Raw genomic sequence first — 18688 nt, forward strand, 5'->3', positions numbered from 1 at the left:
TCATCCAGCATGTGAACATGACTAGTATGTTTAGTAAAGCATATTCAATACCAACACAATCACTATATATATGCCTACACCAAAAAAACATATCTATGTTTATAAAAAATTTAGACATGATCCTGCTCCTCCAAAACCATACAGGAAGAACTGATTTAGATAGTGCAATTAAATTCAAAAACAGTATTTTGACTTTTAAAACAGGACAAACCTAGGGATAGAAACTTAAACTAGAATATTTATGAAATATAACAAGCAAGGACAGCCATGCTCTTGAGTAGTGTCTCATGTCCAGAAAAGAGAGTCATGGCAGGACTGCTTTTATCTGGGGGTCAATATTCTTGTAGTTCTAAATTCATGCCAGAAAGGTAAGACTGACAGCCCCAATATACTTACAAAATTAAAAATGGAAATAACCCTTTCTTGCATCTGCCAGAAGATATTTAAATAGCAGAATTAAAAGAAAAATCATAAGAAAGCTGAGAGGCTTTTGTAAAGTCAAATAAACACTATACGGCTTAAACAAGAGTGACAGATGTTGAGTAGCAGTCCCATCACCCAGAAATATTTGATAGAATGCTAAGAACCAGCTTAAAAAAAAAATGTACTTTTTTATACCCAGAACAGAATTCAACAGCCTATAAATAATCTGAAATTCTGAGAATACAGTTACAAAGACACATTCAAGTCTATTTAGTGAAAATTTGTTCTGTGTTGGTATGAAATGGAACAAAATACGTAACAAATGGATCAGTGGCAAAGGAAGGATTTGCTGGTGGTCAGAACTTAGTTAATAAAACTATAGCGAGAAAATTTGCATTCATAATATCAGCCTCTTTCTCTCTCTCATATTTACAAATGAAATCCCAAAAATTAGATGCAGTGATATTGTTTAAAATATATCACAGAATAAGCACTACTAATAAGCAGTTAAATTTACCTTCAGGTCCTTCTCAAGTCTGTCTACTTCAGCTCCCAGAGTGTCAATGATATTCTCACCATGCTTAAGCATAAAGGCTTCTAATTCTTCAAGGGTTTTCACTTGCTGAATTTCCTAGGAAGAAATTAAATTTAAGAGACTGAGATGAGGAAAAGAAAATAAAGGAATAACACTCCAGAGGGTCTTGACATATTTCAAGAGGGAGGAAAAAAAAAAACCTAAACAAAACACTTCAGCTTTTGCCATTTACTCTCAAAACATCATCTGTTCTTATGTCTCAAAGACACAGAAGAGTAGCATCTATTAGATGAAAACAGCTGGCTCTATCATTACACCTGCATGTGATACAAAACCTTCTTCTATCTTTAATTGATTTCCTCCTCAACTTTCCAAATAAGTTTAGAGAATTTCATTCATTTTCTAGAAGTTTCTGAGGTATTCCTCACAGCAAGGCAGAGCAACCTGTTCCACCGTCTCACCACCCTGTGTATTCTTTCCCCATTTTCTACATTCTTGCTATTCCATTACACTGCCTACTCTGGGCATCACATAACCAACTCATCTGAAAGTCCATAAGGATTACTACAAACACTGCTGTAAATATGACTCCTCCATAATATCAGAAACTTGAAGACAATTGACAGGAACTCAGACTAAGAGACCAACAGCATATGAAACTGAAGGAATGACATTAAGGAAGAAAGAATGTTATACTCCACCCTCCAAAAGAACACAGACTTCAGCAGCACCAAAGCAGGTACTACAGTATTGCCATAGAATCTTACAATGGTTTGGGTCAGAAAAGGTCTTAAAGAGATCGTCTAGTTGCTCCCCCACTGCCATGGGCAGGGACACTTTCTGCTACACCAGGTTGCTCAGGACCCCATCCAACCTGGCCTTAAACACTTCAAGGGACGGGACATCCACAATTCTCTAGGCAACCTGTTCCACTGTCTCACCACTCTGACCACCCCAGTAAAGAATTTTTTCCTTATATCTCATTTATATCTATCACCTTTCAGTTTAAAGCCATGAGCTTTCCTTAGAGGTCTCACACTAAGTTGTCTGGAAGCCATTTGTCCTGTAGTTTATCGCAGCTGCAGTATGTTTGGGATAAATAGGTTATTGCAAACAGACACAGAAACTACGAAACAGCTAATTCTTCTTGTGCATTCAAGTACATGACATCAACTTCTTTCTCCTTCTCACTACTCTAAAACCGAAGAGGAATAATGTAATTGATCAAGCTTAAAAAATATCTCAACCACAATCACCCATGACTATGATCACGGCAAGTCTAACATGAAAAAAGCCAAGGTAATCTGAATGACAGCATTTCAACAAACATTTCACAACTGTAGAAAGAATAATGTTGACAGCAGTGCTAGTTGAATGAGCTGCTTATTTGAAAAAGTATAGATCAAAAGGCAAGCACGATGTTCACCTTTGACTTGAGATGGCTGAATCCGACTGAAAGGACCAATGGTTTTATAGCTGACATGAGGTTACTATGTGAAAGAACAATGACTTGTGTAAGAAACAGTTGCCAACCTACAAGCAATCAGGAAGATCTTTTCCAACAATACTAGAAGTATTGGAAGAACTGGTGAAGGTTGCATGCAATTGCCAAGGGAAATAGCAGGTAAAGAATAAAATCTAACAAAGCATTTAAAAGAAGACTAGCGTACTGAAAACTGCAACAGCAAAGCAACCAGGCAAACTTGCAGTGCCTCAGTAGTACAAAGCTGATAGCACTCTTCCTCTCCAAAATGTATTATATTGAAATCCAGTAGATGAACAGGTCAGATATTGTACTGTACATACACATACATAATTCTTAATTTGACATGTTTTTAAAACTGGGATACTAATGGTTTAAAAAATCGCAATGTAAAATTTAAAGGTAAACTCTGATAACTTCTAAGTAGTTTTTAATGGACAGACATAAAACGCAGACATCTGACATCTGTATTTCATTTTGAAAGGGTGGAAAAGAAAGAAATCTTGTACACAAGCAAATTTACCAGTGAAAACTGGTAAGGAAGCAAAACATTTTGCTCACTTAAAACTCTCCTTTTGATTTAGATAATATTTATTTTCTTCATACTTCATAGTTCTGCCATATATCAGAGAACATCTCTGCATTTCTATATTGAAAAGAAGGATTAAGAAAAGCTACACTGAACTATACTAAAATCAGAGACTGACACTTAAGGATGGTAATTTTTAAACATCACCAAAATGCTGAATCATGTGATGCAAGCAATCCATATTCACACCCAGTCTGAACAGCTGGACCTGTAAACCCTAACACTGCATCACCAACAGCCAGGGTAAATGGCTCTGACTAAACAGATGCTTTTTTGCAGGTGACAGGCTTCTAGTTTTAACTTCAGATCTTGTAATTCAATAAATGTATTAGAAGAATTATGTTCTCTTTTTTTTTTTTTTATAAATCTGTATTTTCTAACAAAACAATCACAGAATCACAGAATATTCTGAGTTGGAAGGGACCCACAAGGGTTATCGACTCAAACACTTAGGTGAATGGCCTGTGTAGGGAGAAAACCCACAACCTTGGTACTATTGGCACCTGGCTCTGACCAGTTGAGCCAATCTCAAGGGTAATGAGTTAAAAAAAACCCCTGCTTTCCTCCTACTCAGGCACTTTTTCAGCAGCACATAATACGATTCTCTGTAAGTACATTTAAAACACTAACACAAAGTAAGAACATCTGCAACCCTTCAAATGAAGAAGTAAAATGTACCTCACCTACTTGCAAGTCTTGGGTTTAGAGGTATTTGAAATTGGAAAGTAAATACCAGATACTGGGGGTTACAAAAGCAATTTTTTACACATACTTGTAACAGCTGTTCAATGTCTTGTTTTTCCAGGTAAGACCGAGTAACAACACGTCCATCAAAGTCTACTTCTGCCTTGAATCTCACTTTGCTCATTCCCATGTCTGTGGCTTTAACATCATGAATTGCTCTGAAACATATACATTTTTAAAGAAAATATAAAACAACATAGAACAAACCACTAGCTAAGTTTGACTTCTCAAGTTAACAATACTGTCACCACAAAATGATCCTGTAATTTTAAAAGGTCACTGCCTTTGACAAAATATCCTCATTTTGCCCACTCACAGTTCCATTAAATACTGATTTATGTTTAACTGGTTATACCACTTCGACAGGTTTCTGCAACACCATCACATCTATAAATCACTGCAATAAAAGCCAGACTACTAGAAGCATCACACATTTAGAACTAGACTAACAGTATATTTTTTAAAAATCCACAATTAGAAGTGTGAGAACTTCCCTATTCTGTGTTAAAAGTTCAAGTCCAACTTATTTTCTACTGCAAAGTTTTTGTACATATACATGACACTATTTAACAATCTAAGTACCCTCAATTCTGAGGAAAGGAACAATAACCTATTGTTAATCACTGAAAGGACACATTGCAATTATAGAAGTGTCCTTTCCTAAAGTTGGTAAAGGCATGATCTTTTGGACAATTTTCAAAAATACATCTGACATAAGAAAAAGTTACGGATATTTTGTTTGGAACTCATTTTTGATCCTTCAGAACTATTAATCACAGCTTATCAAGATACACCTGTTTGTAAATGCTGAAAATGTATATTTATTTAAAGGTTCCTAATAAATACTAGAACATGAAAGCTCTAATATTTATATTTTGGTCCTTTGAAAAATTCTGGTTTTCTGTAGCAGTTTTGTTCCAGCTTGTTGACAAATTCTAATGTGTGAATATAGGTAGTAAACAACAAGCTCTTAATTTTTTTGGGATAAGAAGTAAACTCAGGACCAAGACATATGGTGATGCATTTCAAAAAAATTAAATAGTCTATTTTTTTCCTAATTATATTAGCAAAAACTCAGTTTATCTTAAAAGCCAAGAGAATTTAAAATTGCCACTGCAGAGTAAGTTTCCACATTTTTCCATCAAGGTCAGAAAAAATAAGTGGAGTCTAAAACACGGGACACAAATCACAAAAGTTTCACATTTTTCAAATTCCTGCTTCTGACATTTTCAAAGTAAAACAAGTATAAAATATTTCAAAGACTTTTAGTTTATTAACAGAAAAAATGCAATCTTGACAATTTGGTAAATTCTAACACAAAAATTCAGATTTAGCAACACAGCTCACTTGATGGAAAGTACCAAACTTTACCTCCATTTATTTTGCTAAATTGTACAATTTCACTGAATCTTTACATTTAGCACACTCTTTGTCTTAATCAAATTTACTCTTCCCAACTGGAAATGCTTCTTTGCATCTGAATGTTTATAAATCAGAAATAACTTCACAGGCAGTGCAGGAAGAAAGCAGAAGGCATGTATGTTGGAAGAAGCCTGCTAGAATGAACAGCCAAAAAAGAACAGGAGACAGAAACTTTAAGATGAACAATCACAGGACGCTTTTAGAGAATACTTCTTGTAATACTCAAGGTGGAGGAGAGGTAAGTATACTAAAAAAGAAACAGAACATGAACTAAATATAGAGACACCAAAACATACATCTTAGTAAATATTTAAGCAGATTAAAAGAACTATCAGCTTACTGGTAGCAAAAGTCTTTCCAGCTCCATTCCAATTTACACAACTATTCTGGGGGAAGGTATCAAATCAAAACAGTATTAATGGGAGTAAACTAGATGGCATCAAACTACCTCATCACAAAGAAGTTATTTAAGACAACAGGTGTGGTTAATGAAGAGAATTTGGAGCCATGTGATTCAAAAATATTGAAGACATATCAGGTGCCCACCAGAGCTAAGCAAGAAGATAATAAGTGATATTTGAGATTCTCATTAAGCAGCAGCCTGATAAAATTCAGTGAAATTATGCATATTCTATAAATGTGAAGGAATTTGTGCATATAATCTGACCAGGAAAGATATGACAGTGAGCCAAGAGGAGAAAAATCACTAATCATTCAAAAATACAAATGTGTATGCTAAAGCTTAAGCTACAAAGCTTGCTTATGGAAACTTCTGGATGGTTAGTAGACAACATCAATTCTAACCAGGGAAAAGAGCAAGTTTCACATTAATGAAAAATTTGTCAGAGAACATCAAGTTACTGCTTTTGAGCAATTGGTTGTAATACTTTTGGTTTTTGTCCAAACCAGAATGACAGATTTTCCAGCACAGCAGAAGCACAACTACCCAACAGCTGTTACAATGAAGTAAAATTAAAGATGAAACTGTCACTAAGAATAGCTTATGCCTAGGAATCTGTGATTAAATTCCATAAGAACAGAATCAGGACAGAGTCTGTACCACATCACATATTTTATTTCACAGTTATGAAAGGCTAATTTCCCACAGTTCAGTTAAGCTGACCACAAGAATGATTTAGGCACCAAAGGTGTCAATGAGAGTTAAGAATGGAATGTAAGCAAGATCATATTAGTACAACAAAGCATTTTCCTACTAATAGCAGAGAAGCATATTGGATATTTAAATGGAAAAAAATACTTCTAATCCAGCAGGTTCCATAACTTATATTCAAGAGTAAAAAGAACTAAGAATAACTGTGAAGGCAAATTAATTTTTCATCTTGCAATACTGATGAGAATTAAAACAAAAACAAACCAGGTTAACACCACTGTGCCAAAATTTAAGAACAGTAAACAAGTCCATCCATTTAACTGAGGACAACTTCACCTGACAACTGAAGGAAAAATAGTGAGAAAGATGGAGAGAAGAATTATATACTAAGAACACTAATTCCAGTCATTAAGATTTTAGGGAATGTAGTCTTATCAAACAATCCTGTAAAAAAAAAATTAAAGTATCAACAGTTAGTTGAAAAAATATCACCACCACGGAGACTTATTTTAGTAGGACAGCAGTTAGTAATGTCTGATAATCAAATACTTTATAATTAGCAATGGACCACAATGTTCAGGCAAGCTACTGCTGGAATAGTAAGTTAAGTGGTGGTGCTGATGGGGGCTGAGGGAGTAGATATCAGAGCCCCTGGATCCTTTTGTCAGTTTGGATCTAAAATACCTTCTGATCAATACTAAATGATTCCCTAGTATGTCCCCCTCTGATTTGGCAAAACACATCTGAAAATAAACATTGCAAACTGCCTGAAAGAACAAGGGAGGAATATTCTGGGAGGAGCAATTGCAAAAAGTATTGCATTGAGAATTGAAAACCCTGAAAGGTTGAAATAAAAAAACAAGTATTAGTCACAGCTTTAGAAGCAGACCAGTAATCAGGAGCTTTTTCTTTTACATTTGGTGTCAGTAGGATATGTAAGAGTAGAACACACTACTACACATCTCCATTTAAGAAAACGTGAGAGTTTGAATGTTCAAGAAAATGCTGACACTCTTATAAGTCCAAAGCTCATGTTGACAAAAATATACAGGTAATCCTTTGAAGAAATAGTTAATGTTAAAAAACTTCCTCATTTCAGTTGCCCTGATTTTTTTTTCTTATTTCAGCCTTTGGTTTGTTTGTTTTCAGCTTTTTCCCCAAAGTACACGCAAGGGTAACAAGCAAGGGTAATGTAAGTTTACATCACAGAGAACTGAGATTAAGACCAGATGTTTTATTAGATGATGTATGTTAACCAAGCTAGGGATAGTAGGCTTGTTATAAGAACTTGGGCAAAGACAAACTGGGCACTGAAAGAAATCAAAGCTGATAACGTAATGGATCTAAGAAAGAGATAACTGAAGACAAAGTGCATACAGAAGGTATGATAAACACCTAAACATGTTTCAGCTTCTAACCTCCAGAAAATAAAAGCACACAGTTTCTCACTAAGTCTTTACTTCTTTTATTATTCACGCTTTTTAAAAATTAAGGTACTTCTTGTTAAAAAAAAAAATCTACAGCAAGAAGAACGTGAACTAAGTCTGCTCTGTTGAGAAGTTAGAGCCACCTATAAAACAGAATACAATATAAAATGGTACTTGGCCTGGGAGAAATTTTATTATTTCAGCCTCAGACAAGCAAAAGCCACCTGCGCGCTTCGAAAAAAAGAACTATAGAAGTCCCATATAAATAGTCATGTGAATTCACCTTCTCTAACACAGCACTGCTGACACATCCTTCACCATTCAGACTAACCCAGGGCCACCACAAATACTCAATTTAGTTACTGACATGTGAAAGTACTAACAGAATTGTATTCCAAATAGGAATCTTGTTTAGTTTCTGGAATGAAGGGCATGTCGTCCAGACCTCTTGCTTGGAACTGTGAGGATGCAGCACTTAGTTTCTTTCAAGTGCTCTGGCATTAACTAATGGGCTTGGGTTTTTTTCCTTCACAGCTCAAAACTTACTACAAATTTAAAAAGCACTAGAATATTTCAGCTGATTTACACAGAAATATATTCCTAAATAAAGATTAAAAAGAAAACAAAAATAAGTTTTCTTCTAAATCAAGGTTAAGAGGGTTAAAGCTAAAATAGCTCATTGAAAAGCATTTAAGCAAGATTTTAGAATTATGATGAGCTGTAAGTTTACTACAAATTGCAGACTTGCAAAGAAGAAGAAATTAGCATTGAGTTAATTCTATAAGCATGTAACATGCAGAATCCATTGCATCATAATACCACTGTAGCACATCCTGCCAACTGCTACAGAATTCCACACACTGAATATTAACAGAATTTAAGTATTTAAGTGCTAATAAACTATTCAAGCAACATAACAGTATCATTTAAGCACTTGCATTTCATGCATTTGAAAATAGTTTTAAGTCTGTGATGGCTTTCTCATTAAGTCACTGTCAATTCCTGTAGTTAATGTGGCTGTTAGAACATATCTGCAATGCTATTTTAGCTGTTGAACACCCGAGAGATCCAAGTATTCACTTACTGAAAGTTTTAGCACAGAAATAGAAGTCAGCAATAATAAAGATTCTAGAATCCCAATACAGAAGATTCCACACTAAAAATAATCTTACCAGACTTCTCCCATTAAATGTTATTTTCTTGCTTTTTGTTGTTCATAGTAGAGACTGAGCTGTAAAGATCCTTACCTTACTACAGGATCACTTTCCAGTAACTCAGTGAGCCGCTGCAGTTGTTCAGGTTCAATGGATCGTCCCAGCAGGGCTTCAGTGTTAGTGTAGATTAGAAATGCTGACACAGTTCCTAACAAAGTTCCAACACCTAGAGACCCCACACTGTCATAATACGGGTTTCCTAAACAAGATAGAGCAAATTAGTTTCACAGAGTATTTCTAAAATATAGCAGAGAATTCCAATTTCACACTGAAAAGAGTACATAGTTTTGAGGTGTTTTCTGGGTTTTGCTTTTTAGTGAGATTTTTTTGGTTGGTGGGGGTTTTTTTCAAGTTTTTTTTTTGTTTTGTTTTTTTTTTTAATTCAGTGGAGATTTTTTCCTACTGAGGAACATAATGAAGCTGGAAGAAAACAAGCTAACTTAAAATAAATCCTTAAGTCCCTCCTAGGACCAATCCTGTCTCCTGCAGGACTAATAAACAAGTAAACTCTTGTCTGTATATGTGTTTCTATATTAGTAAACAAATTTATACACAAAGTTATATTCACCTCAACATAGGTAGCAGCACAAAATCCAGTGTTCTTTCATCAGTAACTCAAAAATTTGCAAGTATTAACCATTTCTGGAATACAGTACTTATTAATAAGTTTCAAACACTCATGTTCATATCTACAGAAATAGTACTGTGTTTTTAAGCTGATGAAGGAAACTAGAAATTAAATTTAAAAATTAATTCTATATAAAAAATGAAACTCACAATGAAGCCATTAGAAGCCACAAGAAACAAAATTCCAATAATTATTGTCTTTAAAAATCAATACTTAAAAAGGGATGAATAAGTAATCATCCCTCTTTAGAAAACTTAACTATGCAGCAAAGACATTCTTTGAACCATTTGCTACACAGATCATCCTACGTTTAGTAAAAAATAACTTAGTTTGTATGACAAAATAGCTCAAAAATCTGCTTACAGAGTACAAGTATCAGAAAAAAAGAGCAGAGACATATTTGGCAACCAATACAAACGAAATGCTCTATGTTCATATCATGCATGGGAAGAAATCCACATTCTGCTTGCCTCTGTGCAGAATTTTACCTGTTAAAGAAGTCAGACCCATACAGGTAGCAGCTACAGCCACGCTCAGAACTGCTGCAGCATCCTCCAGTAACACCACATTGGTACTGGGATCACGACTCTGCACAACTGTACATACAACAAAAAAAATTACACTGCTTTGAAAGCTTAGCTTTACTACATTATGCACAGTACTTAAACTATAATAACAACAGCAGTTTAAAAGAACAATTTATGCAAGTATATAGGTGTAATCTGAATTTTGGCATATGCACACACTTCTGAAAGCATTTATACATACACAGAAAAACCCAGTTATGGAAGCATCTCAAAAATGTTAGAAAAATTAAAAGGGCAATTTATCCTGAAAAATACATGCACTTAGCCAAGTATTTAAGCAGTGCTCTTAAATGAATAGTTTTCACCTAATTTGTAAAATGTTATTTGTTAGTAGAATAGAAAATAGATCAATAAAGGGAAAAGGGAAAACAGAAAATGGTTTCTATCATTATGCAAATAGTAGTGAACAGATTGTGTTTTAAATAACCACATACCTTACTGCTATAATGATACATACCATATTGATAAAATGAGAGACCCTTGGCTCGAGCACTCCTCCGAATTTCATTTATAGCAACAAGGAGGGTGGCTGAAACAACAAAGTTGTTGCTGAAAGATGCTAGAGGCAAAAAGACTTGTTTCCATTTTGAAAAGAGGGAACTTTTCTTTATATCATAGCAACAGATCATAAAGAAAGCTCTGATTATTGATACTTTGAATAAAGATAAAGAATAGTTGCTTTCTTTTCTACATGTGTCTCCCATACAAATCAGAACAGTTATATTCACTGATAGTTTAATACCAAAAAGGCATTCCATGTCTACTTCCCAGATTATGTGTTCTTCAACTTCTTATTATATAGACATATATAAAAAAGAAAAGTTTTCACACGTTTCTTTTTGTTTGTTTACAAGTATTTGCAACAGAGCTCAAAACTTCACTGCGTGAGCAAGGATCAATTATTACTGTAATTACTGACACAGTAATCTTAAGAGATTACAAATACTGAAATAGGAACTTGACATACCTCCTTCAGATACCAATGACCCTGCTAAAATGCAGTATGCCTGTAAGGAAAAAAAAGAATCAGTTACTATATCATATGCATATTTCTACAGATCTCTTCACCACAGGCTATCCAAATGTAGCGTTCCAGAACCACATTACACACTGTGCCATGTAATTTTCCTAAACAGAAGGAAACCAATAATATTCGACTCATGCAATATATTCCAAAACAGGAAAGGAGGACCTCTTGGTGGGGGCTATAAAAGGAAGATGCAGGGTTTAGAGAACAGCTCATTTTGCTCCAAGATCAACTGTAGCTCTTAAAAAGATTTTTTTTTCTTTAAACACATTTTCATTAAAAATGGTTTCAGTTAATTGTGTTGGGATTCAAACTGACTCACGAAGAGAACTTCAGACTATGACACTATTTTTTATTAAGTCACTGGTTTTAAATACAATACCAAACAAGATTAGCTTACCCACAGAAGAGATTCTACAGGATGAGGGTGGAGTAAACCTATGATCCCATGATACCAAGAAAGTCCTGCACCCATCATGAAAATGCCAACTCCACTAATCAGGGAGGCAATATAGCGCATATTTGTGAAACCATACCTAGAAGAAAGGAAAGAAAATTATTTCAGGAATATAAGATTCTACATCTCTACAAACATATCTCAAAGTTTGCCATCAATTTTTACATGCCTTAAATTATCATCATATGACTTGGCATCTATTTAAGACAAAGCAGCTAAATCCAATCTAATCCAAGGGGAAAAAAAAACAGTCTACTTGAAAAAGGATATCTAATACATGCAAGGACACCAAGCATAAATATTTTTATAACCTGTTTTTAAACAGCTGTATTAGCTTTGGTACAATGACTGAGGATTTTACAACTGGAAAAAAAAAAAAAAAACCCAAACAACATTCACGTCAGGTTTAGATTTTAGTGAAATGCTACCTCTAAATGAGGACTCTAGTTTTGTGAGCAGCCAGTCTACATAATTCATAATACTAATTTAAAGGGAATAAAATTTATACATCTCTCAGTAGTACAGCTAACTACAGACATTCAACACTTGCAGTTTTTAAGTGCAGTGAAAGAATTAAAGCAATATTAAAAGTATGTATTTATTCCTTTTTTTGGTTTTAACTCCATCTACAAACAGTGCATTTTTTTTTGCCTATATTAAGGAAGAAGGGAAAGAAGTGAGAGGGAAAAAGGAGATATGATGAATATTTGCACAAATCTAAGATTTAAATTTTTCAAATTTTAATGATGCTGTTAATGAAAAAAAGGGTAACTAATTCCATAAATTAGATGTATTTTTGAACTAGTGCTTAAAGAATGAATTACTTGCCCAAACATATGAAGAGTAAAACAGGTCAACCCCAAGAAAATATAATGTAGAGTACAGCTGTAACTTTCATGAACTTGTAAAAATTTATCAAGTACTACCCCTATTACTAGATAAAAACAAAGAGCAGTTAATGTCAAACACAACTCCTTATGGTACAAGTAACTGGCTCACATAATAGCACTTTGTTGAAAAAAGGAAGAGGACAGTAATTTTTATTTTTAAAAAATCCTGTGATCCACATGAACAGTGTGTAAAAACGAAGTAGATCTATTAGTTAGAAGAGGCAGAAGAGCCCACAACAACTTAGAGAAATAATGTCAATTAAAAGAAAACATAGCAAAAGCATACCATGAAAAAAAAAACCCCAACAAAAAACCAACCAAAACATGCACCAAGCCACTGAAACTACAACCCCTGCAGCTTGAAAGAAAACCCTTTTCTTATTTTATCTATTGCAAAATCAGAAACAATACATTTCAGAAATGACACAGAACAGCAAATTAAAAAGAACAAGGCGATGCACAAACAAGAACTGATCTTACTCCTATATATAGTTACCAAAATCTTTATTTACTCAAAAAGCTTACGGATGACTAGGGTCAGGCGTCCGTGCAGACTGACTGATGCCCAAAGCTAGCAACGCCTATTTAAGACAAAAGGTTAAAAGGAAAAAAAAATTAGAAACATTCTGTATCAACTCAACTTGAAAGGTAAAGATAGATGCAATTTGTTGAACCGCATATATGCTTTGCTACTGATATCTTACTAGAGCTGGAATATAATCCTCAAAATCTGTCATCTAAATCTACCACTGCCAAAAAATTGTTAGCTATACCTACATATATAATATATACACAATTATATGGTGCGTCTATATATAATTACTGTTAATTATAACTTAGAATTACAACTGAAAATGAACATTACATGCAATCACAAGTGTTATTGCTGTGCTTCAGCGCAAAGGAATGAAGTTGCTCATGGAACAAAGCTTTTTAAATAAATCCCTCTTGAAGAGAAATTATACTGACTGTGGTGTAGTATGATGATGACATAACATTTAAAGCAGTAACTTTACACTGCAACTTTTCAGCATATTTTGAAGGAAGAAATAACCCCCTGCCATCTAAATTGCCTATCTGGCATATATTTAATTAGGCATGTATTAAGTTGTTGATGCAAATAAATTATAAATCTAGACCTGAATTTTGCAAAGCACATGTTTTGTTTTAGGACTATGGATAATGAAACATAGTAACAAATACTAAAATGCAGACACTTTAGTCTTAGCAGCAGCAAGCTGCTTTGAGGCAGCAAGGTTTCCCCTGTGTTTTTCCCAAAACCACACAATTATTTGAAAAAACAAAACAAACCCTCCACATTTCAGTGGAACGTTCAACTTTGATATTTAAAAAACTATTAAAAAAAAACTATTTAAAAGAATAGCTCTTCAATGTATATAATACCACTATCAAACTTGGTTCACCTGTACATTGACACACTTGGCCAAGTGAAAAATCAAACACTTCAAGGCTGGCCTCCCCATACATTTAAGTACTATCAGTTGAATTAGGAGCACCCCTGTCTTCACTTTACATTTGGAACAGCTGAAAGGTTGTGTAAAACCATCAAACAAAATGTGAGTCCTAACGCAGTCTTCTGGGATGGAAAAGCATACTAGGTCCAACTCAAGGAAAAAATTTGCCAAAACTATGTTAATAGACTTTTCAAGATATTCAGCCTGCTCTAAGGTTCCATAGATTCCTCAAATTTGGAGGAGCACAAGACTGTTGCATTTTATGAATTACAAGCTACCCAAGGACTCATCTTTCTTGAGCTGCATGAGCCTTTCTTTCAACCCTTTCTTCAAGGGTTGATTTTTTTCCCCCCAAAGCCTTGCAATATCATTTTAAGGTCTCATAACACATGCTTCAAGCATACTATAGAAAACAGTGGAAAAAACAACATTAATTTTATCCCTGCACATTAATATTACATGCTCAATTCTGAGCCTGCCACTTCACTTCTCAAAGTAAACGTGCCATGTATGTGGCTACTTGTGCTGTGAGAGGCTGGTAAGGTAATCTAGGAATAGAAAAAGAAAACAAGATGCTCAAATTCTCATCATTATTCTACCTAGGGATGAATAAGTAACAAAGTCTGACATTATATTACAATAACTGACAGGAGAAGCATTTCAAGTTAACATTGAACCAAAATATTAACCAAAATCATCTTAGTTTCAAGTACCACTCATGATCCATGAAGTAGCTGAGTACAGTTCTTACTGAAACTCCCCTCCTTCAACTTATTTCCAAAAAAACTTCAAAATCTACATTCTGATTTCTCATTTTTACATTAATACAAATTAAAAAACATCCTATTTTTTTTTAATTCAAGTGCACAACAACTACTGTAAGTATCTGTCTTTATTCCAAGTTTTATTACAAGTACTAACTTTAGCAGAATGGAAAAAAATACTCACCTGGTTACATGTGTCTGCTAAAGAATGTATGGCTTCTGAAAACATACTTGCAGAACCCGTGTAAACCCAAGCAAGTAGCTTAAAGAAAAAATTCAACCCATTTCTGAAAACAAAGAGAAGAAATACCAAAATATTTGATGTTTAATATTTACAGCAAAACCACAGGTGCTGTACAATCATGCATTACCTGCCAGAAAGTGGTAAACTCAAATATCAGTTTAATAATTAGAGAGCTGTGCAGACAGATAACTCATATAGATTTTCTGCATGGTTACTGTGAAAAATATCCTTTCAGCTAAACTTGATAATGATACACAATTTATTTTTCAAAAATCATTAACTTCTAAGCAGTCCCAAACAAGTAACACTTCCTGAAAACTACCATCACAGTCACTACTCAGAACAACTAATTTTCTACCAGTGGGAGAATACAAGTCTTAACAACTTCCTTTTCTATTTTTTTCAGTCCTTTGCCTCCTACACATCCTCTCCCAATTCTATAGGGCAAGGTTCCCTACTTCAATCTCAGTCTGAGCCATTCTCAGTAGGATACAAATGTAAGATAAGAGACAGGAAGGCAAGAGACAGGAAGACAAGGCTGTCACTAGATTACACTGTAAAAATTATCTATGGAACTTCTCCATTAAGATGCTCAGTGTGAATGAAGAAGACATTTTTACAGCTACAGGTTTACTGGAGTAAACACTGTCCTATGTTGCACAAAGGTAACTATTAGCACTAAAGTCCAAGTCTACATTCTCACTTCAAACATCATCAGAATCAGTAGGTTAACTGCTATAATCATATTGCACAGAAAATCAGACTAGAGAATTATAATATCCTCCTCTATATTTTTTTAACATGAGTTTCATTTATTGCCAATTTTTTAAATTATCTAAAGAAATTAAGTGTTACAAGAAACTTTTAACAACATCTTGTAGTGGCGTATTTTAACAACACGTGCCAGAAGTTACATTCAAGTTAGAGGAAGCAAACCCAGCAGATTCTGAGAAGGCAGCTAAAATGCTCTGATTTGGTTGGAAACAAAGTTACATTCTACATCAGTCACCACCACTTCAGAAAGTATTTGCTCCATTGTACCGAACTGATTTAGCTACCTCATTTCTATCTGCATGGACCTGAAAGTAGGAAATCTTAACAGAACACAAACCAAAGCTATTAACACAAGAGTGTTCCAGTGCAGCTGGTCTATACCCTCACACACGGATCCATAGAACAACTCAACTTTTGACTGAACCACATTTCATCCTCACTGGGGAAACCTGAAGTTTGGTAAAAGTCTACCAAATAATTCTAACTGCAGAAGTTAAGACAGATTGATTCTTCTTGAGAGAAAGCCAAAATCCTTTAAAAATATCAGGACCACAAGCAAAGGAGCACTGATGCTGGCCTTGACTTAAATCTCTGAAAAGTCGTAAGATATTTGAGTTCCAGAGTAGCTTGAACTTCTGAAAAAGCTCCACGAAAAGATGACTGAGCAACACAACTATCTCTACAAATTTCTCCTGGACTGGCTGCCAAGCATTCCTGTATACCAATACTCAAAAATCCAAAGGTATTTATGAAGAGAATGCAATGTTTACAGCTATGCTCTATCTAGAAAGCAAGAGGAAAGGTCTGTTTTCTCTGTATGAGTGTAAGAAACAGAAGGAGGTAGAAATGACCACAACACCCCCAGTCTTTTTTTTCCATTAGAAACATCCATACTAAAAATTCTTACATGTTTTTAATTTAAAAGGCTCTGAACAGTTACTAGTAGAATACTCAGTAAAAAGGGAGGTTCTCAGTCAAATGAGCTTTGTATTTTTCTTCCCCAAATAAAAGAATATCGTTTTGCAGAAGCTCAAAGAGTTACTTCCTGCTCAAAATGTTTTGGTTTCCTGGGCCAAAAAAAGTATTTTCCCTCTTTCTATTATGCTTGGTTATATCAATAAGGCCTTTAAAATTAAATAGCTTTTATAAAACAAAATGTATTTAAAAACTGCAAGGTTTCATGGCAAGTAATTTTTAGCCTCCACTTCCTGAGAAAAACTTAACACACTTCCTCCTATTTCATACCAGATAGTCTCTGTGATCATTTGTTTTACATCAGAATCATTAATTTAACCTTGTTTCATTCAAACTTGTGAAAGCTAAAAAACTCAAAAAATACCCCCTTTTCAATTAGGAAAGAAAACAGCTAAAGAACAGTATAAAGAGAAAAGTGAGTTGTTTTCTGTTGGTTATATGGAAGACTGTTTAAAATGTATGAAAAGCTTCCTTTCAAGGAGCAAGAAAAAAGGACAATTTTAAATACCTGCTTCTTCACATCCTTCAAAATTTTAGTTTTTACTTTAAGAAACTCTATTGTCTGATCAATTCCAAAAAAATTGCTCTTCTCTCATCAGAGATATATTCAATACCTGATCGCTATGTACTGATGAATGTATTCACATAAACTCTCTCCTATCAACAAAAAATAGATAGATCTATTGATTTCAGTTACAGACACAGGTATCTTTATCTTAAATACACACACTGTTCCTATTTCCAGGACAATATAAATAAATTGCTTTATACTTGCATAAACAAAACATTATTTTTTTTACTTACATGCAAATAGCTACCATTACCACCTTCCCTGGTCCCTTGAAAAACATAGCTGCTGAACTGGAGCGTGGCTACGTAAAGAAATAACAGATTATTTAATAACTAAATCTAGACCTCGTGAGACACCTACCATAAAATAAAAATTAAATTATTAAATATTAAATTATTTATTATTAAATTAAAAACTTTGCACTACCCTGTATTGCAAAAGTGAAGCTACAGTTCTTGAAGGCAACTAATTTACTACTGAATGTTCAGCCAAAGTGCAGTTGGGTCTTCCATATTTCTACAAATAGTTGGCTATAAAAAAAATAAACCTCCAGTGAAGTCTGCAGCAGAGGCCACTGCAGCCATAAGGCCCAGAACCTGCTACAGAATCATTCTATACACCCAACACCTGGATCTAGGGTATCTGTCTGCTTAAGCAAAGAGGACGGGCCAGCAGTGCATAGACAAAAGCACTCATCTTCTGGGGTCTTTTTCCTTAAAGAAACTTATTTAGGTTTTTTTAATTAACAATATATTCACTGTACATATTAATAGGTTATACATGAAATCACGAGTACAGCTGTGATTTTGGTAAGAAGGCAACTGAAAAAACAAACCCTCTTACTGGTGGATTACACTGCCACAGTACGAACCCATTCAAGCTGTCATCATAACATTTACTACTGCATATCAGATATGGATCTGGTAAACTAAAAAAAGTACAATAAAGTGCAAATAAATCTTCCAATAATATTCAGTTACACTAATTTTCCTTCAAAAGGTAGCATAATACATTTCATGACACTTTTCTAGCCAAATACTTGAAAACGTCCTTACCTTAGTATTTCCAAAGAACTCCTTGTATTCCCACAACAGCCTTTGGTTTCTAAACAGATCTGCAATACAAAATTAGTATCATGAATATGTAGTAGTAACCAGTAGTTTCAGGAATTGAAGTCTACTTTTTTTATGCAGCATAATCTATCTGTGAAAAAAATCCTCTCTTGATACTGTTAATCACAAACACATGTTGTTATATACTCATGCAAAATGACAAATACAATATGTTATGATCCTATATATTGTTATCATTTCTACCAACAAATGATAATGCACAGAGGGTAAAACCT

At 34.3% G+C, this 18688-nt stretch overlaps 1 protein-coding gene across 3 annotated transcripts in view; it reads right to left on the bottom strand.

Moving 5' to 3' along the window:
• SLC30A9 (solute carrier family 30 member 9) overlaps positions 1-18688 on the bottom strand; it is a 36162-nt gene that overhangs the window by 6859 nt on the left and 10615 nt on the right. For 2 of the 3 annotated variants that reach the window (XR_005601684.1, XM_039550363.1), the window contains exons 7-17: positions 18396-18454; positions 17574-17641; positions 14961-15063; positions 13063-13118; positions 11591-11726; positions 11131-11170; positions 10621-10692; positions 10065-10172; positions 8982-9147; positions 3803-3932; positions 941-1054 (exon numbers count right to left, since the gene is read on the bottom strand). Coding sequence is in view for 2 of the 3 variants with exons in the window: in XM_039550363.1 (XP_039406297.1) it covers positions 941-1054; positions 3803-3932; positions 8982-9147; positions 10065-10172; positions 10621-10692; positions 11131-11170; positions 11591-11726; positions 13063-13118; positions 14961-15063; positions 17574-17641; positions 18396-18454 (1052 nt within the window). In the remaining variant the exon portion in view is untranslated. Of the gene's footprint in view, positions 1-940; positions 1055-3802; positions 3933-8981; positions 9148-10064; positions 10173-10620; positions 10693-11130; positions 11171-11590; positions 11727-13062; positions 13119-14960; positions 15064-17573; positions 17642-18395; positions 18455-18688 lie in introns of those variants that run through there. The other variant, XM_039550364.1, reaches the window with a different exon arrangement.

The sequence above is a fragment of the Corvus cornix genome, chromosome 4 (genome assembly GCF_000738735.6).
Source record: "Corvus cornix cornix isolate S_Up_H32 chromosome 4, ASM73873v5, whole genome shotgun sequence".
Taxonomy (NCBI): Eukaryota; Metazoa; Chordata; class Aves; order Passeriformes; family Corvidae; genus Corvus; species Corvus cornix.